The following is a 25,589-nucleotide window of genomic DNA, read 5'->3' on the forward strand; positions in this document are numbered from 1 at the left end:
AAAATAGTGACAACACCAAATGGTAGCGAGAATGCAGAGAAACTGGATCTTTCATCCACTGCTGGTGGGAATGTAAAATGGACTTACCAGATGGCAAGCAATTGTACTCCTGGGCACTTATCCCAGAGAAATGAAAATTTATTTTTGCATAGAAACTTATATGCCTGAATGTACATGTTCACAGCATGAATATCCATAATAGCCCACACCCAGAGACCACTCGAATGTCTTCCAGTGGGCGAGTAGCTCAACTGTGGTACATCCATACTGTGGGACACAACTTGGCACAACAAGGAATCCATTAGGAGACAATTATTTCCAAGTGAAGAGTTGAAAAAAATACTACAGAGGGGAACACCAAGACTTTGGATGGAAACGCTCCTAATGGTCCTCAGTAACTCTGCCACTTACATCATTGGCTTCATGCCAACTGCCATGTCTAGGCTGAGACCTTGCTGTGGCCCAGGGGTCCTTGCAGGACACATCTTATATGGACCAGATTCTTCCTGGTTCCTCCTGCATTTCATGCCATCCTTCTGACTCTGTTTGTGGCCTTGTTCCTCTAGAATTACCTTGTTCCTCCTCTCTGTGGCCAACTCCTACTAATCTCCCCAAGTTCTGTTCAAATGCCCTCTCCTCCAGGCAGCCCACTTGGACCTCAGGCCCTGGGCTGTGCTTCCTCCTTCTTTGTGGAAATGCTCTGTAAGACCTTCTCTCCACCACGATCAGCAGGAAGCCCACTGGACCTGGAACCAAGCAGCTTGAACATTTCTCCTGGCACCAGATACACAGAAGGCTCTTGGGCCCATGCTGAATGACAGCTGGATGGTGGCCACTGGAAGGTGAAACAGTGGGTATATTGCTCCAATTTTGCAACAGAGGCTCAGAATCTAATGATGGCATAGCATGGCAGCTCCGGAGTACCCAGTTCCTGGGCGAGCACCATCGGTACAATGTGCTCTACTGTGGACCTTCTAGCTCAGAGAGGCCGACACTCGGGGTGAGGCCCAGTCATCTGTACTTAACTAGTCCTTATGGAGGTGACTGAAGACTGAGAACCTCTGGCTGGTGGACTGGTCCTGGACCAAAAGCAGATGGTTTTGTTTAAACAAACCCGCCCACACTGTCCTTTCATCAACTATGTACCACAGACAGTCACATGTCAGTCCCTGTGCTCTGTGGTGAGAACATGAGGAGAGACTGGCACACTCCTAGATGCTGAGTGCGCTGCCGCCCCCATGTGTGTGCATACACATACGCGTGCATACACGTACTCTTAACTTGCTCAAGGCCACGTTCAGTAAGCTCCCCGGGAGCAGGAGCGGAGGAACCCAGGGCAGCACCTCCTCCATGCTGGGGAGGCTCGAGGAAGCTTTCCAGGGCGCAGTGGAGCTCAAGCTGGAAGCAGGCTGGGTGGGAGGGAAATGTGAAGGACTTCCACGCTGAGGACAGGACACAAGCGAGCGCTCTGAAGAGCAGACAGCCCACCTAGGACCTAGGAACCTGGAAGTGGCTGGTGGGGCTGGCGGGTGGCACTGCACTTGACTTGCAAGGTGCCAGAGGCCTTGGTTGATCACAATGAGGGGCCTGTGGCTGTGTCGGGAAGTTGTGGGAGGGTCTGGACAGATACAGAAAGAGCTCTCAGGTACTGAGTGCAGGATGGACCAGAGGAACGGACACAAAGGCTGGGGGCCCATAGAGGCGGCTAGGCCAGGGCAGCAGGGAGAGGAGGAGAGTGCAGGGACGGAGACTCTGCAGGCCCAGCAGGTGGACCACAGCAAGGGGCGGAGGAGGGGGGCATCCAGGAGGAGGCCCACAGTCCTGGCCTGAGGAAAGGCAATTGGTGGGGTTGCCCTTGACACACAGCCCTGGGGAGGATAAGCCTAGGGCACTGGAGGTGACGGTGGTTGGGAACAAGTTCAGTTGGAGCTGGATCCTTCAGGGCCTTGAATGAAAGGTGAAGGGTTTGATTGGTAGACGGGACGCACGGACAGTACTGGGGAGCCATGGAGGGTTTGGGAAGATCTCTCCAAGGGAGGGGACTAGATAATGCGGATAGTCTTAGGGGTGGGGGCTAAGTAGTTAGGTGGAAGGTGACGGGGGATGGTCTTGCTCAAGCAATACATGTGTCCAAAAAATGGCACCCCAAATCCTGCTGCGAAGAAAGCCAATGGAGAACCCCACCCAACAGAGCCATGCCCAACCGTAAATTTTAATGTGGACAAAGACAACCCCCTGATGGGACCTCTGAAGACCTCCAGGAATCCAGAAACTCCATAAAACGGCAAATAAAAGTGTAGAGAGTACATTTCCTAGAGAAGAAGGCTCCCCAGCTTTCAACAGATTCCTTAATTTGAGAAGCATGAAGAGACTCTGACCTTTCTGGGGATGGCTTGTATCTTGCGTAGGTGGCTGAGCCGGGGGTGGAGAAACTCCCAGAAGGCTGTCGGTAGGGAGGGACTCTGTCGGCCCCTGCTGGTGATGCTGTGTAAGGGGTTTCTGGGAAGCTGACAGGCCTGGAATGAGACGGGAGAGATGGAGAAGGCAGGGGTAATGGGGAGGGTACCCCTCAAGAAGCAGACAGACAAGCCTCTCCCTCAGGCACATCTGCACCCCAGCTGCAATCCGCTCTCAAATGGTGAGGCGGATGCTGAATAAAGGGCAGTGGGAAGCCCTGACCCTTGGGCCCCCCTCTTACTGGTTCTATGGTCCCCACCCTCAGCTTCTGCAGTTGAGACTGCTGAGGATAGTTCTTGACCCTTTCCTGGGACAAGCTGTATTCCTTCTTTTTTTTTTTTCTTCTTTTTTTGGTAGTGAGGACTGAACCCAGGGTGCTTTTCGAATGAACTACATTTCTAGCCCTTTTAGGTACTGGGGAATGAACTCAGGGGCATTCAGCCACTGAGGCACAAACCCCAACCCTTTTTAAAATTTTTATGTAGAGACAGGGTCTTGCTAGTTGCTGAGGCTGGCTTTGAGCTCCTGATCCTCCTGCCTTAGCTACCCGAGTTGTGAGGATTATAGGCGGGCATTGCCACGCCTGGCTAGGCTCTTTTATTTTTTGAGATAGGGTGTTGCCAATTTGCTGAGGGTCTTGCTAAATTCCTTAGGCTGCTGGTCTTGAACTTGAGACCCTCCTCCCTCAGCCTCCTGAGGTGCTGTGCTTACAGGCATGCACCATAGCGGCTAGCTAAATATTTCTTTCTTTTTATGGTGCTGGGGATGGAACACAGGGCCTCACACTCAACTACTGAGCAACATCTCCAGCCTTTTTTATATTTTAATATATGATATACTCAAAAGAGTAAGCCAAAGGTCATCATCAAACAAACTCCCTGAAGCTCCCACCCAACTCAAGGACTAGAGGGAGGCAGTAGCACCCACCTGTGGCTCCTCCCCTTTCTACTCCCCTGCGTCACTCAAAAAGCATTGTCCTGCATTTTGAATTTTGGGCCCCTTCACTTAAAAGAAAACAGTTTTAGTATGAGACTGAAGGGTAAGAAAGAAGGTAGAGAGACTGAGGGGAAAATGAAATGGAGAACGCGGAAAGAAGAGCGAGAAGGGGAAGTTCAGGTCTGGCAGGTGAAGACGGGACCAAAGGGGTGGCCTTCAGGGATCCTTACCTCTTGCTGTGCAGTGGTTGGGATTCTCGGAAAGGTACCATAGATGTCTGTTTCGGGAGCCGGCTCAGGGACTGGGCGTGGCCGGGGGTGGCCGGGGCTGTCCACTTGGAGGCTGGTAGAGAGTTGTGGGACGCAGGGCCACTCCACTGCCAGGGAGCGTTGCTGCGGTAGGGGGGCCGGCCCCCAGGGGTGCTGCTTTCAGGTTCAGTCTTGGGCTCCGAGGTGTTCATGTCATAGGTCTCTGGCCAGCCCCTGGGAAGAACAGCTCCATTACTCAGGCCTGGCCCACCAGCACTGCCCGTGCCTGCTGCCTGGGAGGGACCAGCTGTCTCGCTTACACAGGACCAGGTTGTCCTGGTTAAATCTGAACCATGGTGGCTTATTTTGAAGGCCAAGCAGTGGCCTTCAAGTTAGGGTCTGAAACTTACCAGCTCAGAGTCCTAGGACAGGGGCTCCAGCGCCTGCCACCTGTCTACCTCATCCCCTGTCCCCTCCTCCTCCCTCTCTCAGTTTCCCTGCCTCTCCCTTCTCTCTGGCCCAGGCCTCCAGTCAGCCAGTGCCCTCTGCATGCCGGCTTGGCCCCCCTTAGCAGTACGCGGGGCCGGGAAGGCGGATGCCCTCGGAATCAAAGGACAGTCTCTGCCTTGTTCCAAAGAATCTCAAAGGCTGCTGGAGGAGAAGCAGGTGACCTACTTTGCAGGGTGGTTAAAAAAAAAAAAAAAAAGCTACAAAACCCAGAACCTTGAAATAGATGCAGAGCGGCCTGTGAATCCCCCCAGACCAGGGCTGGTACGCGCAGCAGTGATCCTGGCTCGAGGCGGGGAGACGGAGGGCTGGTGGCATCCTGCACCATGCTGCAGCACAGCATAGGAGGGGCCACGCGCCCGAGGGCCGCGCTCAGGAAATCCACCTCCTGGCAATTGTGAGAGCTGAGCTGGGGAGCGCTTGGCCTAGAAGCCCTCGTGCCCCTATTGGCCCATCCTCTGAGGCTTCTCTGGAGCTCAGGGAATCTTCACAGTCACTCAGCAAAAGATCTGGCAGCCCCTGTGACTCAGGCTGTGACCCTGGACATGGCTGCTAAGGAATCGTTTAAAGGTGACCTAAGGATATGCTCTAGCCACTGGGCCCAACAGGCTGAGGCCCTTGGTGTCACTGTGGTCAGAGTTGACAGAGCAGTTCCTCCAGGTTGTCTCTGTGGACCGGTAGGTGTCAGTGCCTTACCAGGCAGGGAACAATGACAACGCAAATGTCTGGCAGGGCCTGTAGACAGGCCAGGCCCACAGAGGTGAAGGAAGGTGCCATCCTCCCCAGGCGGTGTTCACCTGCTGCTCCTGCCTGCCCGGCTTTTACACCCGCTTCTCCTGGTAACAGCTGTGTGCTCCAGGTGGGGTGCACCCCACTTCCTGGCTCCAGGTATGAGCATGTGACCCAGGCCTGGCCAATCAGAAACGTCTCTCTCCCTGAACACAATGATTAGCACAGGATTGTCATGTGCCCTAAACAGCGCCAGTCAGAGCAATGAGATCACCGTGGAGCTATTCCTGGAGTGACTGGGGGGCGGGAATCTACTTCTGTTGGGGCTGCTGAGCTGGGGGACAGCACAGTTCTAGTGTAGAGCTGTGTCCCCACGAGGCAGAAGTCTGCCCGAGAATAAAAACGACACACAAAAGGAGAAGGGTGATAGAGGGAGATTCCTGAGAAGGGCAACAGAGGCCCTGGACACAGCCATGCCTCATCCTTGCTACCTCCTAATCTCATCAGGTGCACGAACTGGCAAAGACTCCTTTTTGCTTCACTGGGGCTGGTTCTAATGTTGGTGCACAGAGTCCTGATTGGTGGGTCACATTTCAATTAAATAAATCAAGGCACAGAGAAGTTCAGTAACCTGTCCAGGTCACACAGTCAGCAAGAGGTAGAAATTGGATTTAATATATTAAATCGACTCCAAAGCCCCTTTCACCATCATGCACACTGGCCCACTACAGAGTGGTTTGGGGGCCAGTGGGTAGATTTCTCGGGTCTCTGATTTTTCCTCCCATATTGACAACTTCATCTTTGGTCAAGAGCCTCTGGTGGGGCTGGGGCTGGGGCTCAGTGGCAGAGCTCTTGCCTCACACTTGTGAGGTCCTGGGTTCAATCCTCAGCACCACATAAAAATGAATAAACAAAATAAAGATATTGCATCCATCTACAACTAAAAAATATTTTAAAAATATTTTTTAAAAGAGCCTCTGGTAATGACCTTCAAGAGGAAAATATCATTCACTCAGTTTGAAAGAAGCACACAGTGGTGGAGAGCAAGGCTCATGGGCCACAACGCCTGGTTACCCCCCGAGTGGCTCTGGAAGAGGCAGCTCCTTCTCTGAGCCTTAGTTTCCTAATCTGTGATTTTATGAGCATTAGCACAGGGTCGGGCACATGCCAAGTGTGTAATAAACAAGAGCTGAGGCCAGCACCTTCTCCAGATTATTCTGTGCCCTGTCAATCTGTTCTTCCTATAAACTCAAAGGCTGAATTCTCCCATTTCTTCTCCAAAGCCCAGCCATACCCACCATGGGCTTTGGAGAGCACTCCTCTCTAGCTTTCCCCAGTAATCTGAAAACTCAGCATCTATATCACTTTTAGTGTTCAGTTAAGAATACAGATTCCTGGGCTCCATCTCAGATTGCCTGGGTGAGAATCTCCCTCGAGGCAGGGCCCGAGATCCTGCATGTTACTGAGCTGTGTAGTAAAGATGCTGAGACCCACTTCACCAGTGTAGCTTCTGAACTGTTTTTAAGAGATTAAGATGGTATAAAAGGGCATCCCTGTCCCATAGTTTCACTAACTGAGGCACCACTGATCCCAGTTCCTTAAGTATTCTTTCAGAAATATCCTATTCAGACAAGAAGTAAAAAGAAAGGGATACTTTACTTTTGTGAGTGTGTGTGTTGGGGGGGAGTTACTGGGGACTGAACTCATGAGTGCTTTTTCACTAGCTACAACCCCAGCTCTATTTATTTATTTATTTATTTATTTATTTATGTGGTGCTGAGGATTGAACCCTGTGCCTCTCATGTGCAAGGCAAGTGCTCTACCACTGAGCCACACCTTCAGCCCTATGTGGCTCAGGAATCTGCCCACTCTCCCAAGCTGTGTGGCCCAGAAACAGGGGCTCACTCACAAACTCCCAGCCTTGGGCTGGGGATGAAACTTGGTGGCAGAGCAGTTGCTTAGCATGCACAAGGTACCTCATCTAAGGAGCACGGGGTCTTATGGCATGCCATGCCGTCTGGCTGGTGGCAGTAAGTACACTTCTGCCCATCCTGCATGTGCTTACTATGACATTTGAGCCAGAAGCCAGGATTGCAGGAGGCTGGAAGGTTGGGGAGCTGAGGTCACCAGCTTTGCAAATGAGGTCAGCTGGCTTCCTCTGTGTTTGAAGAACAACAAAAACTGCCCAGGCCCAAATCACACCAGCCCTGTAAACGGGAGATCCCATCCCCCTGCTGGCTACCTCTGAAGGCATCAGGGGGCAGATCCAGTCTGGCTGCATGCTCCCTATCTCCCAAAGCCAGAGGATGCGTGCTCCCTGTCTCCCAAAGCCAGAGATGCTTCCACTTCTGTCTGTCCCTACATGTCCCACAGCCTCTCTCATGTTCCTTAAATTTTGGAGAGTCAGTTACAGGTGAGCTGACAACAGTGTGCACAGAAGTGAGTGTGTGTGCAGAGTGAGGAAAGGGGTCTTGTCCTTGCCCGAGGAGCATGGAAGACTGCCAAGGAACTTGCCTATAGGGTGACCTCATCTAGACTTGGTCACCTACAGGATGGGTGGGATAGGAGAGCTGACATTGGGTGAGATGGCACATATCAGTAACCCCAGTGGCTCAGGAGCCTGAAGCAGGAGGACTGCAAGTTTAAGACCAGCCTCAGCAACTTAGTGAGAACTTTTCAAAATAAAAAGTAAAAAGGGGGCTGGGGCTGTAGCTCAGTGGTAAAGCACTTGCCTCACATGTGTGAGGCACTGGGTTTGATCCTCAGCACCACATAAAAATAAATAAAGATACTGTGTGTCCATCTACAACTAAAAATATATTTAAAAATAAAGTAAAAAGGGCTGGGGATAGAGCTCAGTGGCAAAGATCTCCGGGTTCAATCCCTAGTACCAAGCAAACAAAAATGAGAGGTGAGCCTTGGCTCTGTGCATGGTAAGAGGGCCGGGGCGGGGTATGCCTGGGGCGGGATGGGAACCTGAGGCTGAGGGACCCAGGGTATGGGCAGAGGCGGCTGTGCCCTTGGTGTCAGGGCTGAGGGCCTGCCCTGTTTCCCAGCACATGTTCATAGGTGGACTTGGAGGTTGAGAACTTGACTTTCATGCCCGAGCTCTAGATGGCTTTTAGAGTCCAGAGAGTACTGGCGAACTAGGATGCGAGTTTTAATTCACTACTTATTAGCTGTGTACTCTGCAAAAGTGACTTGGCCAACTCTGGGCCTTGATTTCCTCTGTAAAGTGGGAATCCCATCAGTCCTGGTGGGAGCCCACCGAGGTTAAGTGTGAACACAGCACTCAGTGTCACCTCACCCCATGCCCCCCTTTTGGCTCAGTCTGCTCGGCCATGCAGGCCCTCCATTGGTCTGTCAATAGGCTGAGAGCCTTGGTTCTCCCCCTGGGCTGCCCCTCTGTCAGCTCCTGTGCCCTTCTTCCTCAGGGCCAGAATCTCACAGCCAGTGTCTCCACAGTGCTCCTAGGGACTGAGTGCTGTCCTAGGAGCTTCATGAGTCTTCCGGCCTTTCAACCACCTTGGTGGGAAGGATCTACTATGTTCCCAGTTTTATGAATGAACAAGGTGGTACAAGGAGGTGAAGCCATTTGCCCAGGGGTCACAGGTAATAAGAGGAAGAGGGCTGGGGATGCGGCTCAGTAGTACAGCGTTTGTACAGCATGTCTGCGAGGCCCTGGGTTCCATCCCTAGCTCTGCAAAAAATAAATACAAAAATAATAAAAAGGGAAGAGCTGGGATTCAAACCAAGCATTCTCATTGCAGAGCCCACCTTTTCTTTTGCTATTTGAAATTATCTTATTTATTTGTTGTTGGTCTATTCTGACTCACTCATTAGCTCCACAAGGACCAATGCTTCGACTGTCTTCGGTGGCCACTGTGTTCCCAGAGCTCAGAACACAGTGCCATTCATTTTCTCTCTCTTGTTGGTCATCTCTGGAGGTTGCTAGGGTACCAACTCATCATTCTGAAAACTGCATTTATCTTGCCTTCCCTGTACAAATTACACGAACCAAATGCTTCCTGATGGAAAGTTCTTTTTAGGAGAATGCCAGCTGATCAATGAGGAAGGATGACAGAATTGAGACACTGCTCCTCTGTGACCTGTAATGAAGTAATGGATCTAGGCAATGACCACAAAGGGCTGCTGTGCCATGAGGTGGAGGGCTGGGGGATAAAGGAACCCACAGGTCACTCTCTGAAGGATAAAGACTTGCAATGCCTTTTGGTAGAGACACACTGAGGAAGCATGGCGGCTGAGAGGCTTTCAACCCAAACCTGATTGTGCCCCTGTCTGGAACTCTAGTTTGCAGAAAATACCTGTGCTAAAGGGACAAGTTAAAGGGCACCACAGAGAGGCAACCAGCTAAATCCTAGAAGTGGGAAACTATGAGGACAAATGACCTTGTTTCTTCCCAATACAAACTTTGAAGAAAAATAAATAAATAAACAGAAAAGGGACGCTTACAGAAAAGAACCTTAAGAGAGACATCAACCAAGTGCAACAGGAAGATCCTGATCAATAAAACAACTTAAAAAAACATATCTGGGCTGAGGCTGTGGCTCAGTGGCAGAGCGCTTGCCTAGCATGTGTGAGGCACTGGGTTCGATCCTCAGCACCACATATAAATACATGAATAAAAGAAAGGGTCCATCAACATATAAAAATATTTATATAAAACTATATATTTATGACAATAGGGAAAATTAACAAATATTGGATAGCTGATATTAAGCAATTACTTACTCTTTAACTTCTTAGTAATTAAAAAGATCCTTAATGTGCAAAAATACATTCCAAGGTTTGGACTGTTTTAGATAATATAAGGTGGGGGTGGGGCAGGGGAAAGGATGTAAAGATTATAAAAACAATCAAAAAACTGACCATACATTAATGAGTGTTCAAACTGGGGGCTTAGTACAGTCATCCCTGAGTCTCTGTTGGAGACTGGTTCCAGGATCTCTCTGGGATACCAAAATCTGAGCATCCTCAAGTTCTTTATGTAAAATGGCATAGTATTTGCATCTAATCTATCTATACACACACACACACACAAAATGTGTGTGCATGTATGTGCGAGTGTGCGCACATGTGCACGTTAGGGATTAAACCTAGGGCTTTGGGCATGCTGGATTAATTACATCTCCAGCCCTGACTTCTGTACTTTAAATCATCTTTAGATTACTTATAATACCTAATACAAGGCAAATGCTATATAAATAGTTGTTATACTATATTGCTTATGGAAAAATGATAAGAAAAAATAGTCTCTGTGTGTTTAGTACAGATGCAACTCCCTCTTCTCCCTGACAAAATTTTGATCTGCATTTTGTTGAATCTACCAACATGGAACTAGCGGATGCAGGGCCTGCAGATGCAGAGGGCCCACTGTACACCTTTACTACATTTTAAAAATGAGGGTTAGGGCCGAGCACAGTGGCGCACACCTGTAATCCCAGTGGTCGGCAGGCTGAGGCAGGAGGATCACGAGTTCAATCAAAGCCAGCCTTGGGGCTGGGGATGTGGCTCAAGCGGTAGCGCGCTCGCCTGGCATGCGTGCGGCCCGGGTTCGATCCTCAGCACCACATACAAACAAAGATGTTGTGTCCGCCGAGAACTAAAAAATAAATATTAAAAAAATTCTCAAAAAAAAAAAAAAAAGCCAGCCTCAGCAATGGCAAGGTGCTAGGAAACTCAGTGAAACCCTGTCTGTAAATAAAATATGAAACAGGGCTGGGGATGTGGCTCCATTGTTGAGTGCCCCTGAGTTCAATCCCAGTACCAAAAAAGAAAAAAAAAAAAAGAGGGCTGGGGATCTAGCTTAGTGCTCTAGTGCTTGCCTAGCATGTGCAAAGCCTTGGTTCAATCCAGTAGGTGCACGCCCATAATCCCAGTGACTCAGGAGGCTGAGGCAAGTTTGAGGCCAGTCTGGGCAAATTAGCAAGACCCTGTCTCAAAATACAAAACTAAGGCCTGGGATATGGCTCAGCGTTAAAGCATCCCTGGTTTAATTCCAGCTCTGCAAAACAGAACAAATCAAAGAAACAAACCCTCCTCTGACTTCCCACTGAACCGAGAATAAAACTTAAGGGGGTCCAGAGGCCCATGAACCCCACACAATCTGCCCCGCCACCTGTCCTTTTCTACCAGCTCTCGCCCTGGCTCACTCTGCTCCAGCCACTTGCTCCTCCCCGTGTTCCAGGTAGGTGCCACACCATGCATACGTCACGGAGTCTGCCCTGGTTAGTACTCAGGAAACCATTCGATGGCTGCCTAGGCCATGGAGCCTATCTCAGCCTGCTCTGCCCACCATAAACAGCTATCCTGTCATACTGTAGCCCTTCTGTTGACCATTTTCTTTCTTAAAACTGCTTGCTACCCATCCTGTATCACACTCCTACTTTTCTTTAAATTTTTTTTTCAGATGTTGATAGACCTTTATTTTATTTATTTATATGTGGTGCTAAGGATTAAACCCAGTGCCTCACACATGCTAGGCAAGCGCTCTACACTGAGCTACAACCCCAGCCCACACATCTCCTTCTTTATTGCCTGCCTTTCCCCGAAGAACACTGAATCCAAGGGAGTGGGCTCTTTACTGTGTCCACCACTGCATCCTGGGTACTGTGAATGGAGCTTGCACATAGTAGGGGCTCAATAAACAAGTGCTGAACAAATGAATGTAGTGTGCCCTCGGGCAAGCTGCTTTTCACACTGTGTGCTTCACCCAGAAAATGCAATTAATTAATTTAATTAATTAAATGCATCGACTTCCTGGGGCTGCTCCAGAGATTACATATGAATAAAACAAAGAATTTAAACTAATAATGGGCACACAAGCATTCACTTCCACCCAGCATCATTATCACTTCCTGAGGAGTCAGGACTTGTCTACTCCTCTCTACTGAAGCCTTGGGCCTTGCGTTAGTCCTCTGGGAGTTGCCCTTACCTTCGGGGCGTGCCATCCTCGAAAGGTGGGATGATGACAACCTTCACGGTGACAGAGGTGCGCAGCAGGTCAATCATCTGGTCGTGGGTCAGTGTGACCACAGCCACCTTGCAGATCTCTACTAGCCGGCTGCCTTGCCGGAGGCCGGCCTGCCAGGCAAACCCATAGTCCTCCACCTCGGCCACTGTCCCATCGTACTTCACATGGAAGCCCAGCTGCCCAAGCCCATTCCGCCGCAGGGTCATGTCCACCGTCTCCCAGCCATTGGTCATCACCTGTGGGCAACAGGCAGGACTGAGTCTCAACAGTTTGAGTTATTTCCCCTTTGAGATGAAAGGCCAGCCTACCATCCCAGGTGACACCAGGGCACCAACTGAGCCAGGTAAGCATCCTCCCACCCAGTGCCTGGTTTCTGGAAGGAGATGTGGATGTGCTACGCTGTGCCTTATCACCTCATGGACAGAGTAGTCTTGTGCTGTGTTTGCCAATGTCCCCACCTCTCTCAGGCTTCCTGTGTGGTGAGACTGTACCTCTTGGCCACTGTGGTCAGGTGGGTGAGCTGTGGGTAGAATGGACATGTGCTCGGGGTGGGGTGTTTTTTCCCTCAGTGTGAGCCCCTGAACAGGTCTTTTGCCTCTGCAACAGAGACCAGTAAGATTCTAGAGGGTAGTGGCTCTCTGGGAGCTGGGGTCCCAGTGTGGGAATAATGTGGAGCTGAGCCCCCAGCCAAATCCAGGATGGACATGTAGTATGAGTAAGAAATAAACCTTTGTTCTTTTTTTTTTTTTAAATATTTTTTTAGTTGTAGATGGACACACAATATCTTTATTTATTTTTATGTGGTGCTGAGGATCGAACCCAGTGCCTCACACATGCCAGGCAGATGCTTTACCACTGAGCTACAGCCCCAGCCTCAGCCCTTTGTTCTTTAAAGCCACTAGTGTCACATCCTGACTGATGCAAAGATCCTACCCGAAGTGGGAAAAGCAACAGACCTGCCACATGGGGACCTTTTCTAGCTCGGGGGCTCACATCATATTCTTCTACTTTGTGATTATCACTAGACCACACAGGGTCTCACCTCCAGTCACTCCCTGTTTCGCTTGAGTCGAGATTCCCCATGACACCTGTGAAGGTCAGACAGGAGACCCTGCTGAACAGAGCCCGAGGCCCTCTGTGTGCCATTAAGGCTCCCTCCTTTTCTTGGAATACAAAAAGATGAACTTCAGAAGCTACTGCTATTAAGCAAATTCTATCAAGATCAGCCTGCCCTCTCCTAAAATTACATTATAGAAAGTGAACAGGTAATGGTTCAGATTTCCCGTGAGAAGCCACTGCCTGGCTAGAGATCATGCTATTTAATGTAGGTATTAAGAGTGCTGGCTTTCACACCCTGCTAACTACCACTCGAGATCTTTCTATGTCACAAAATACTCTATACATTCATTTTTTTAAATACACGTCCAGACACAAATATTTCTTGCAATCCAAATTGATCACATTCTTTTTTTTTAAAAAAAAATTTCATTGATCATATTATTATTATTTTTTTGATCACTTCCTTGAGTGTGGATAATAAGAGGAGTCTGGGTGGCAACGGATTCACCTGAAAATGTCACCAAATCTGTTTAGGTCCTGATTTACATAGTGAGAATTTGGAAAGTGACAGACTTATGTATGACCATGCCTCACAAAATAGTATTTATTTTTGCTCATGGTGCCAGAATAGAACCCATAGCTTCTCGGATGCCTGGTAAGCGCCATACCATTGAGCAACACATCCAGATCATACTTTGATGCATTTTATTCTTTCCTATCCTACTACTATAAGCCACATGGATGCCCTTATAAGAGAGGCCCAAGAGGGTACCATTTGTGAAAGAGAATGGCCCTCACCAGAATCCAAACCTGTTAGCACCTTGATCTTGGGTCTCCCCAGCCTCCAGAAGTGTGAGAAGTAAATTCCTGTCTTTTACACATCCAGTCTAAGGTCTTTTGTTAAAGCAGACCAAAGGTACTAAGACAACTATCTTTTACAACTGTTCATCAAGACTCATGAATTAACTTCATAGCCCATTCAGGGGTGGCAATCTCTTTGACAATAAAGATTTTTTTCAAGTGTGATAATAACAAAGTTGTTATTTTTAAAGTCAATATTTTAGAAATAAATATTTAAACATTTAATGATGATATGGTATTCAAGATCTATTTCAAAATAACCAGGGGGTAGAGAGAGAAAGAAGAAATAGGGAGTAAGTGTGGAGCTGGTACTGGGGATGGGTGTCATGAGGTCCTATCTCAACATGTCATATGTCATACTTTCATGTATGTTTGAAACGTTCCATGATTAAAAGGTAAAACTGGTTTGAAAACAAAGCTGACTGCTGCGTATCTCAAAAGAGAAAGCTGTCCCCAGAGTTATCCTAGCCCACTGCTTCTGCTTTGAGAGTCAAAATCTTTGAAGCAGTCATTCCGTGTCCAAACAGTTTGGCTGTGGGCTATAAAAAGTTCTGTGTGTCCATGCCCAAGACCAGTTAGGCCACGCCCATCCGCAGAGGCCCCAGCTGTTCATGGAGAAGGTCCCAATTTCCAGAGAGGCCCAGAGTCAGCGTAGGCAACAGCTGGCACACACAGCCGTGGCTGGGACTGTCAAATGTCATCCCCTCTTGTTCTCCTCTCTTCTCTTCCTTTAGGGAAAAAGACCCCACCACAAAATAGTTTCAAAAAAATTTTTTTTAATTGTCTGTGGTACTTGGATTGAACCCAGGAGCATTCTACCTCTGAGCTACCTCCACAATCCTTTTTATTTTGAGACAGGGTCTTGCTCAATTGCTCAGATTGGCTGGATGTAGTGGTGCACACCTGTAATCCCAGTGACTTGGGAGACTGAGGCAGGAGGATTGCAAGTTCAAGGCCAGCCTCAGCAATTTAGTGAGACGCTAAGCAACTTAGTGAGGTCCTGTCTCAAAAAAATGAAGAAAAAAAAAAAAAATCAAAAAGGTCTGGGGACATAGTTCAGTGGTAAAGTGCTCCTAGGTTCAAACCCCAGAACCAAAACAAAAACTAAAATCAAAAAATAAATTGCTCAGGCTGGCCTTGAACTTCTGACCCTCCTGCCTCAATCTCCCGAGTTGTTGAGATTACTGGTCTGCAGCACCATTCCTGGCAGCAAAATAGTTTTTTAATCTTTATCTTTTTGGTACTGGCGATTGAATTCAGGGGCACTTCACCGCTAAACTACACCTCCAGTTCTTTTAATTTTTTATTTTAAGAGAGGTTCTTGCTAAATTGGTAAGCTTGGCCTTGAAGTTGCAATCCTCCTGCCTCAGTCTTCTTAGTCACTGGGATTGCAGGAGTGTGCCACTGCACCTGGTCTGGAAAACAGTTTTGATAGTCACTTGGATACCTTGTTGAGGACTACATTTCTCAGCTTCCCTTATGGCTGGGGAGGGACACAGGGCTCAGTTTTGGCCAAACAGATCTGAAATAACAGAATGTCTACCTTGGGTGGGTTAGCTATTTATTTATTTTAAATATTTACTTTTTAGTTGTATTGGACCCAATACCTTTATTTTATTCACTTATTTTTTATGTGGTGCTGAGGATGGAACCCAGGGCCTCGAATGTGCTAGGCAAGCGCTCCACCACTGAGCCACAACCCCAGCCCCTCTATTTATTTATTTAAACTGAATTGGAGTTTCACTAGTTGCCCAAGTTAGCCTTGGAGTCTCACTCCTGCCCTCCCACAATCCTCCTGCCTCGGCATCCCTAGCTGGACTACAGGCCAGCACCTGGCATACCTTGGGTTATTAAAAACAAAACTGCCTGCCCTCCACACTATGTCCTCTCCCTTCCTGTAGAGAGAAACATGGATATGGGGTGACTTGGCATTGACTGAGCAGATAAGAATACATCTCTCCATCATTATGAGGAAAAGGAGGAGGCATAAGATGAAGGCATGTTCCTTTTTTTTAAAATGTCTTATTTTTAGTTGTAGTTGGACACAATAACTTTATTTTATTTGTATGTGGTGCTGAAAATCCAACCCAGGGCCTTGCACATGCTAGACAAGCGCTCTACCGCTGAGCCACAACTCCGGCCCTGGCGCGTTCCTTTTAACATGTGAATCAGTTAAGATGCAGAAAAACACCTCATATTTGGGATCACCCAATGGGAAGACATGTCTAGTAAGTGAGTCCCATAGCTGTGTGATTTGCGACAATTGTGTGATTTGTGACAATTTTAACACTATTATGACAGCAACTGTTCTACCACAAGCCAGGCTGTTTGATAGTGCTCTTTGAAGCACTTTCCTAAACTGAAATTCCTTGACTGCTCTCTTTCCAGCTGTGTGATCGTAAACTCTCTGTGCCTCAGTTTCCTCATCTGTAATATGGACACAATAATAATAATACTTCACAGGGTTAATCATTCAATAAATTAGTATATGTTAAAAAAAAAAAAAAAAGATGAAGGCATGTGAGCCTCTGAGCTGTCCCCGCCAGCCCTGACTATCCAGAGCTCTTGCTAGAAGAGAAACAAGCTTCTACCCTGTTTCAGTGTCTGCTTCAGCAGCCCAGCCTGTGAGTACCTACTGCACTGCTTTGGGTCATTCTTCATGAGCAAGGGGGAGCTGCTTTGGCTTAGCATCCTGAACCTTCTGTCTCCTTTGCTTTTGTAGCAAATCCAAGGAAGCCCACAGGAAGAAGAGAGAGATTAGATTCCTGGTGTTTATGACGTTCTTAAAAGATCACAGGGCACAGGGAACAGCTTACGACACCCAACCCACATGCTAACTTGAAGAAACTTCTGCTGGGTCCTGCAGTCACCCTGCTCCGCTCCAGTCCCCCACTGAAGTTCTTTTTTCTGGGTGCTGATTTGTGTGCCAGGCACTGGGTTAAGCCCCTTTTCTGCCTGATGTAACTGATGTCTCACTTCTGAGGTAGGGACAGTTATTTTGCCTACTTGACAGAGGAGGAAACCCAGGGTGATGCCAGCTGCAGCTTCTTGCCTTTGGCTGTGACCCAGCATCCCCTGTGCTGTGCTGTTCACCCTCTACATCTCCTTTATTTATTGCATTAATTGCAATTATTTAAAAACTCCCTTGTTCTTTATCAGGATAATTATTTTTTTTAAAAGCTCTTCTAGTTGTTGATAGACCTTTATTTTATTTCTTTATAAGTGGTGCTGAGAACCAGTGCCTCACACATGCCAGGCAAGTGCACTACTGCTGAGCCCTAGCCCTAGCTCCAGGATAATTCTTATTTATTGTTTTAGTCTCAGTTTAAAAGCCATTTCCTCAGAGCAGCCCTCTGCGTCCCCCTGGTCTGGTTCACAAGCTTGGTGCTTGGGGATAATGTCATCAAGGAGTGCATGCGGTGGGAGTCAGGGCCAAATGACACTTGTGTCCCATCTGAGGAGGCAGCCACTATCCCACTTCAGTTGACTCTGCCCTTGCAAATGTGGGCCTAGTGTAGCCAGACCCCCAGATTTTCAAGAGAAGCCAGAAAATCAGATTCATATGGAATCCTCTAGCTGTTCAGCTTGGGCCATGTGTCATGGCACACACCCGTAATCTGAGAGACTCAGGAGACTCAAGCAGGAGGATCACCCGTTCAAGGCCAGCCTCAGCACCTATTGAGGCCCTGTCTCAAAGAGTGAAAAGGGCCAGGGAAGGAGCTCAGTGGTAGAGCACCCCTGGATAAATTCCCCAGTACAACAGCAGCAGCAGCAGCTTTGATAACCAAGTACGCCTGGAGCTGTCGCCAACCTGTGGACTGGAGACCTCCTTGTCTGGCTCAGGTCCCTGTGGTAGGTTCCCATGATGTTCTCAACACCTTCCTTTTAACCTCTTGGCACTTGCCATTGCTTATTCAACATGTGTCCAGAGCGGGAGTCCCGTGAAGGCAGGCCTGGCCCCGTTACGGTCACTGCTGTTGTGTCCCAGCACCGCCCGGCCAGGGCCAGCACAAAATAAAACTTGTGCAATAACAAAGGAAGGGATGCAGCTTGTTCAGAATTTCTGGGTGGTGAAGTCGCTGTGCCCGCACCTCAATCCTAGCTCTGCCAGGGGAGGATGTGGACAGCTCACCCTGCGGACATCACACAGGACAGGGTCACTGCCATGGGAATTTAAGATGGCCTGCCCCTTTGCAGGAGAAGGTCCTCATCATGTTTCCTTGGCAGGTTTGGGTACTGAGACCAGGAATGTGGGATGGTTGTAGAAATGTGCTCCAAAAGGGCTGCACGACAGTAGGGCGGGCATGGGCAGAGTGGAACTGGGAGGAGATGGTGAAACATGTAACCTGGCACGGGGCCTACCACGGTCCCTGATCAAGGCACTCGAGCTGCTGTTAGGATCTAGGGAGAAGGAATTGCCTAATGGCTCAGGCTCTTCACTTGCTTTGGGGCCTGGGCATGTTCATTCACCTCTCTGGGTCTCAGTTTCCTCATCTGTGACATGGGGATAATGGTATCTATCCTGTCTAGTTTGTGAGGAAGAAATGGTTCAGATGTGGTGTCCCTCAAAAGCTTATGTGTGAGACAATGCAAGAAGGTCTGGAGGAGAAATGATTGGTCATGGCCTTGACCTAATCAGTGAACTATTCCCTGATGGCATTAACTGAGTGGTAGCTTGTGGAAGACCAACCTTGCACTTGACTAAGTCACACTCCCTGGCTGGGTGCTGAGGCACTCAGTCACAGAAATGTGGCAGAGCTTTCCCCACCCTTCTTGGGTGCGAGGGTCGGTGTCTCTTGCATGGCTGTGTCTTGCTACAGCCCCATGGGTGAAGCTACGCTCACCTGTTCCTTTGTAATATAACCCCTCGCCCTGTTTAGGATAGAATGTTCCATGGAAATGCCTTGTGTGTTCCTATCTAGATGTCAGTCAACCTGCTGACAGTGGACATCATGAAGATAGACTCAGCCCCCTGAAACTGACCCCTTGGCTCATTTGAATAGCTTCTCCTCAATAAAAGGGGTCAGCGTGTGCTCTCGCTCTCTCTTCCTGAAGACCCTTAAGGTCAGAGGAACCATCACAGCGACCTCAAAGAAAAAGGTATTGAGTCTCTTGTGTGGTTATTTTGCGCAGCCCAGTCAGCCCAGTTCAACTAGAGTGACCCCTGAGCCTTTTAGTCGTGAGAAGAGAAACCTGGCAGTAACTGGAGGCAGGAGAGACGTGGCTGAAGGAAGTCGTTCATTGAGGGCCATGGCTTTGGGGTACACATTTGTATGTGGCAGGTGGAGACCTCTCTCTCTGCTTTCTGATGCTTCCTTCCACCACACTCTTCCGCCATAATGTTCTGTCTCACCTCAAGCCCTGAGGAATGGAGCCAGCCTTCTATGGATTAAGACCTCTAAAACCAGACGCTCTCAAATAAATTTTTCCTTCTCTACTGTTGTTCTGGTTGGGTCTTTAAGTCACAGCAGCAAAATAGCTGACTAAGCAAAAGGCATGGCCACATACAGGGCTGAGCGAGTGACACACAGGGAGGGGGTCCTTCATGAGCGCTGCCTAATGCTGTTACTAGGACGGCCTGCGTCCATATAGCATGTAGCTCCCCTTACTAAGTGTCTCCGTGTACCAGATGCTGGCCTGGGCACCGAGGACAGAGCAGTGAACGGAGAATACGGAAGTCCCGTGTCCAGAGGCGGAGAGGCAGGCGGAGCGGATGGCCACGCCCTCTGGGCCAAGTCAGGAAGGGGGTCTGCAATCTTCAGACAATGAGACCTTTAGTGACACCTGACCAAAGGCCTGTAGGAAGGCAGGGAGTGAGCCACAGGGGTATGTATGGAGGGAAGTGTTCCAGTGAGGGGCTGTGGGCAGTACAAAGGTCCCGAGGCAGGACACTTGCCCAGCACATTTGAGAAACAGCAAAGGTCTGTGTGGCTGGGCGGAGAGTGATGGGGGGGGGGACGTCAGAGGAGTCAGCAGGGAGCTGAGCACATGGGGCCTCATGGGTCAGTGTAAGGACTTTGCCTTTTAGCAAGAGGGGGCTGAGGGTTTAGAGCACAGAAGTGATGTGACCGGATCCCTCCGACATCCACACTGCCAACAGATACAGGGAAGGATAGGTGGAGGCAAGAGACCAGCACGGAGATGGCCTCGACCATCCAGGAGACACGGCAGCTGGGCTGGGTGCAGGCTGCGGCGGGGAGGGCGACAGGCTGTGAGGGTGCGGGTTAGAGAGGAGCCAGGCTGATGTCCAGATTTTGACCTCAGCAAACAGAAGGACGGACTTGTCCTTTACTGCGATAGGGAAACCCAGAGGGTGGGAGGGACACCAGTTTGCTCTCAGCCATGCTGTTTCAGGGGTTCTTGGCCCACTGGAGGCGCCAAGGAAGCAGACAGAGAGCAGTCTTGAGTTTGTGCACAAGTAGGTTTTAGAGGCAGAGAGACTGGATTTAGATTCCAGTTCTGCCACCTACTGGCTGTAGGATTTCATATGAGTATCAATACCTTCCTGTGCCTAGTTTCCACAACTACCAAGAGGGGACAAAACAGGACCTACACTTGGAGGGTGTGTGTCAAGATTATGTGACATTTGCACGTTGAATAATACAGAGAAAACGTTCAAAAAACTCCTCCAATTGACCAATCACTACTCTGTGTTTACTGAACACCTACTATGTGCCAGTCCTACTTTAAGCATGTGAGACCAGCAAGTGGGCAAAGAGACAGTGGTCTCAGTGCCCAGACTCACCTCCTAATGGGGAAATCTAAACACCAACTGTTATTTCCTATGAAGCAGTGTGAATTGTGAGGTCAGGGAGCTGTAAGCAGGGCTCATCAATCTAACCTGAACATAATGGGAACGCAAAGGCCTAGAAAGGTGAGGTCAGCCACAAGTCACAGTGGCACCGGAGGTCCCTGCCACCAAGTCAGGCAAGTTTGGGCAACAGAGCTCATCCACTCGATACAGGTAATTCTCAGTTAGGGAAACTGAATCATACAGAGGTTAAGTACCTCACTGGAGGTCACACTGCTGGAAAGGTGACAACGCCAGGACTTGGAGCCAGGCCTTTGAACTCTAGAACCTGTGCTCCTAGCTGCTGTGTACGCTGTCCTCTAGCTTCAGCTCGCCTGACTCGCCACTCCGTCACACCTGCATGGGGTAACTGCCGCGGGTCCCACAGTGGACCTTCTTTCTGAGTACTTCTTGGCACAGAGCTTCAGGCAGCCACTGCCAGCTGGGTACTAACTCATTGCCACTCTGGCTGTGGCCAATGGTCTGAGACTGAGATTCCCACCAGGAGAGCGGGAGTAAGGTTTTTAGTCTTTGTTTTATTTTTTTGAAGGTGCCTGGGGCGCGAACCCAGAACCTGTCGTGGAGTGCTCTACCTCGGAGCTACACCACAACCCCACTTGCTTTTTTTTTTTGCATCTTTGACGTAAGCTTCAACTTATATTTTTCCATCAACTCCTAGGGTTAATGAGTATGCCTTTTGTTTTTCCAAGGTGACGACGGCACGGAAAGCCTCAAATCCCTGGCCCAAACCTTCCCCATGAAGAAGCTGGGCTGCGGGACCCACCAGATCCAGTGTGTAAGTGACAATTCTGGTGCTCCCAGGGCCGATTCACATCAGCCTGACTGAACTGGGAGAGGAAAAGTGTTTCAGGGGTTCCCGAGGCCTCTGCCAGCCACACGACACATGCCAACCACACGCCACTGCTCAGCCCCCTCTTACCTTCAGCCTCTGGACGATTTCCCTTATGTCCTCCACAGAGCCCTCTGTGGACTGGACGAAGATGTGGTCTCCTCGGCCATAGAAGATTTTCAGTGTTGAGGCGTCCGGGGTCCAGCCAATGACATCCCCGCAGTAGCAGTTGAACACCACCTCCTTAGTGCGAAGGTCCAGGAGCACCACAAACTCATTGGAAATTCCCAAAATGCAGTCGATTTCCACCCCCTGGGCAAAGTCCTGAGCTGCCACCCGCCAGGCGATAGCCCCCGCACTGTGCTGCTCGGCGCCTGCCCGCGCCTTCGTCTTCTCCTTCTTCTTGGAGGTCAGGGAGATGAGGTTGAACTTGCCGGTGGAGTCGATGGGTGTGTTGGAGACACAGTTTTCAGCCAGGTCCTTGAGGTACTCCTGGCGGGTCCTGGTGGCCATGGTGTGGAACTTGTCGGACTTGTGGGCAGCGTTCTCAGCATTAATCACCTTGGCCAGCAAGAAGTCTCTGAAAACGTCAGATTTGCGGAATGTGGTTCCACTGGGGATGGGGGGACCGAAAGGAGGAGCGTCTTTGGATCGGGTCACAGCCATGCTGGGGAGGAAGAAATCATTTAGATATGGAAAGGAAAGCACTAAGACTGTCTTTAGAAAGAAAATATATGATAAAAAATAAAAAAAATAGGAGTTTCCTTCTTATGAAGTCAGTATCTAATTAATAGTTTAGAAACTTAAAGACATGTCTTAGGCCCATACATACATTTTTACTGTTGATATAGTATGCGTTTGAACATCTACCAAGACTGAAGGACGGTTTCACAAGAACCATTCAAGTTCAGTTATATTTGTTTCATATACATATAAACTGTATATTTGTTTTATATGCATATAAACTGAAGTTTGGAATAAAATTCTTTCCATCCTCTCCACCTTTTCAAGAAGGAAATGCCCACCCCTCCACCCCCATCCTCGGCCTGGGCATGTGACCTGATTTAGTCAATGGCTTTCAAAAAAGGCTTGAACTGTGTGTGGGGGTCAGGGGAGAAGCTACCATCCTGTGCTCCTGCCATTGCCACAGGATAGATAGCCCCCAGCCAGCCTATTGGTCTCAGAAGGAGAGGAAGACCTGGGGCCGGCCTGGAGCCAAGTCCAGTCAGATCCAAACTGAGCTGCAAGTGCATGAGCCAAAAAGAGATGGTCGGAGCTGCGGAGTTGCAGGGTGGGTAGGTACCCAGGCTCACTGTAGAGCAGCTGACTGATACGGAACATTTATGTGATTTGGTTCTTTTAAACACTTATGTCACACTAGTATAATTTATAAACCATCTCAACAAAGGTTATTTTGAAAATTGACTAACAGTAAGTTACAATGGGACTCTTTCTTCTCTAGCATTTTTTTCTGGGGGGTTCTGGGGATGGAACCAGGGCTTCATGCACGCTAAGCACATGCTCTACCATTAAGCCACACCCCTCGGCCTCTTCTTTGGTTTTGACAGAGATGCCGTTGTGATAGAAGTCAGATAGCAACTTGGGAAATGATCTAAAAACCTGCTCACCAAAACTCTTGATCCCCATCACCCACTATGCTAATCACAGAGACGGGGAGGAAACCTGGAGACAGGGCTGGAGGCGAGGCCCATTCTCTCCTCACCAGGGCCCCAGGTAGGGGCCTCCAAGCTGCCGCAACAGTGGGGAGGAGACTGAGGTCGCCTCCTGCCTGTAAGACCTCAAGGGTGTGCCGAGGTTGGCAGCGATTAAGGACAGGGTGGAGAAACAGGGACCAGCCAGGCTCCCCAGGTGGAAGTGGCCCTCAGCTGGGAGCAGGGAGAGATTTGTTCAGAGTCAAGTTTAGAGATTTGATGAATATCTTGGATGTGACATTCTAGTGATTAAATGGAGTTAATCCTCAGCGGTTTGTGGGTAGACAATTTCTAAAAGTCAGCAGAAAGGTCAAGGCATCTGCCAGAGTCTTCATGTGAGGGAGGTGGCTCTCATACACAGTGACAGGAGCTGATAGAAGGGAACAAGTGATGAGTTAATTAAGTTTTCCTTAAAGTACAACATGCATTAGATTTGTCCTCTATGGATGCCTCAGTCTGTGGGTATTAAGTTCCTATTCTCCTCTTCCTCCTTAAGATACTTTTTCAATAAAGGGATTATAGACTGGAAAACATTCCATGCAAACCAAACACGATGTAATGCTTATTCAGATTTGGCTAATTCCCTGTCCCCTGCCCTCGGCACTGGGACGGTACAATGTGCAACTGTCTGTCTGACGAGTGCTTTCTGGATGCCCCTCTGTTGGGTGCTGGGAATGCAGTGGTTCCTGCCTTCCCAGAGCTTTAACTTTAGGAGGAGAAACATACTAACCAAACACATACACGAACTTATACAAAGGAAGTTTACCACGACAGAACAAAAGTACCTGATTTGGACAGGGGGGGATTCTGGGAAGGCTTTTCTGAGAAAGTGACAAGCTGAGGGCTGCCAACAGAGGGCATGGCATGTGCTGTGACTGGGTAGGAAAGGGCACATAAAGGGTGGAATGAGCCTGAGGGGGTCAGAGCCCAGACAGCAAGGAGGAGGAGGCTGGGAAGGTCACCAGGGGCCGGACCACACGGGGCCCTGGTGGTGTGTCCCACTTTCCATCTGCCCTGCTCTGGAAGGAAGATGTTTACAGTGTGCATCTCCTAGTTTCCCCTGACCTCTGGTTTCTAACTGAGCTTGGCCAATGTAGGAGATGGGAAGGTGGAGGAGAGGTTGGAGTACAGCCACATACCACGTCATGACATCTGGGGCAATGAGGGGCCACACATGATGGCAGCCCCATAAAACTGTACTGCCCAGCTATGTGCATGTACAAATATGGCACGGCAAATCCCACTGTTATGTGTAATTATGATGTCCAATAAAAATTTAGAGAGGACACACACAAAGATGATATGGCCTGTGACATCATGGCCACCTCAATTTGGGTAAGACATCCTACCTACCATGTCTGCATAATGAGAAATCAGTCAACAATGCATTTCCCTTATATAAAGGACCCTTTCCTACAGCCACAGCTCTTACCAGCTTCCAGAAACTTCTGTCATCCTCATCAAGCCTGGGAGGTAGGGTAATGGCTCCCGGATGTTGCTTGTTCCAGGAAGCCTCCCCTTCCCACAGTGATTCCCCTAACCCACCCACACTTCTGTTATCTGTTCACGAATTTCTTTCACCTAAATTCCTGAAGGTGGGGTCAGGGGGTAGAGGGTGCCTCTACTTCTTGCGAGATCCCTGCTGGATGCAGGTGCTGGCCAATTATGACAACAGGCTGGCGACCTGCAAAGATCACTGTGACTGCCTCACGGAGAACAGAACAAGTGCAGGAGGCCCGCAAAGACGCAACCACAGAGCTGAGTGTGGTGGTGCACACCTGTGACCCCAGCTACTCAGGAGGCTGAGGCAGGAAGATCTCAAGTTCAAGGATAACCAGTACAACTTAGTGAGAGCCTGTCTCAAAATAAGAAGGGCTAGCAGTAGAGCACTTACTTGGCATGTAAAAGGCCCTGGGATTGATCTCCAGCCTGCACCCCCCCCCAAAAAAAATAAATAAATAAAAAGACAGACAGACACACACACACACACACACACACACACTAGAGCGCAAAAGCTAGAGTGAGAGACTGCACACTTGCCACTGCTTGACCCTGGCAGATTAGCCAACGCCCTGGCTCTCTACCTCCAGTGCTCACTGGTGTCCCTTTGTACTCTAGGAGTGTCGCATGGGCAGGTACCACCCTGGACTTAACATATTAACTAGCACCAGTGCAGGTGCTTGATATTTTCATGTAATAACTGAGACTTGTACAGACAGAGAAGAAAAAGATTTCTCCCAATGTGGAGTGGTGTGCGCTCAATGTTTCCTGAAAATGACCTTTACTGGCGCACATGTTCTTCAAAGGCCATGCAAACCAGGCAGGCCTTCCTCTGTGAGAACTTTTGTGGGCATGAACTTGCCCCCAGGCCAGGGGATGAATGAGCCGACCGAATTTGCCAATCCCCCGACCCTGCCAATCCCTCGTGTCAAGTCTGTGGTGTGGT

The 25,589-nt window shown here is 49.1% G+C and overlaps 1 protein-coding gene across 6 annotated transcripts in view; it reads right to left on the bottom strand.

Annotated features, from left to right (window-relative positions):
* The window catches only part of Sipa1l3 (signal induced proliferation associated 1 like 3), a 234,358-nt gene that overhangs the window by 50,495 nt on the left and 158,274 nt on the right, over window positions 1–25,589 (bottom strand). For all 6 annotated transcript variants that reach the window (XM_058577612.1, XM_046440085.2, XM_046440081.2 and 3 more), the window contains 4 exons: window positions 21,522–22,098; window positions 11,833–12,107; window positions 3,624–3,875; window positions 2,379–2,516 (listed from right to left, as the gene is read on the bottom strand). In XM_058577612.1, the coding sequence (XP_058433595.1) occupies window positions 2,379–2,516; window positions 3,624–3,875; window positions 11,833–12,107; window positions 21,522–22,098 (1,242 nt within the window). The remainder of the gene's footprint in view (window positions 1–2,378; window positions 2,517–3,623; window positions 3,876–11,832; window positions 12,108–21,521; window positions 22,099–25,589) is intronic.

Source organism: Marmota monax, unplaced genomic scaffold, assembly GCF_021218885.2.
Source record: "Marmota monax isolate L192 unplaced genomic scaffold, Marmota_monax_Labrador192_F-V1.1 WCK01_AAM20220418_F8-fsc00228, whole genome shotgun sequence".
Classification (NCBI taxonomy): Eukaryota; Metazoa; Chordata; class Mammalia; order Rodentia; family Sciuridae; genus Marmota; species Marmota monax.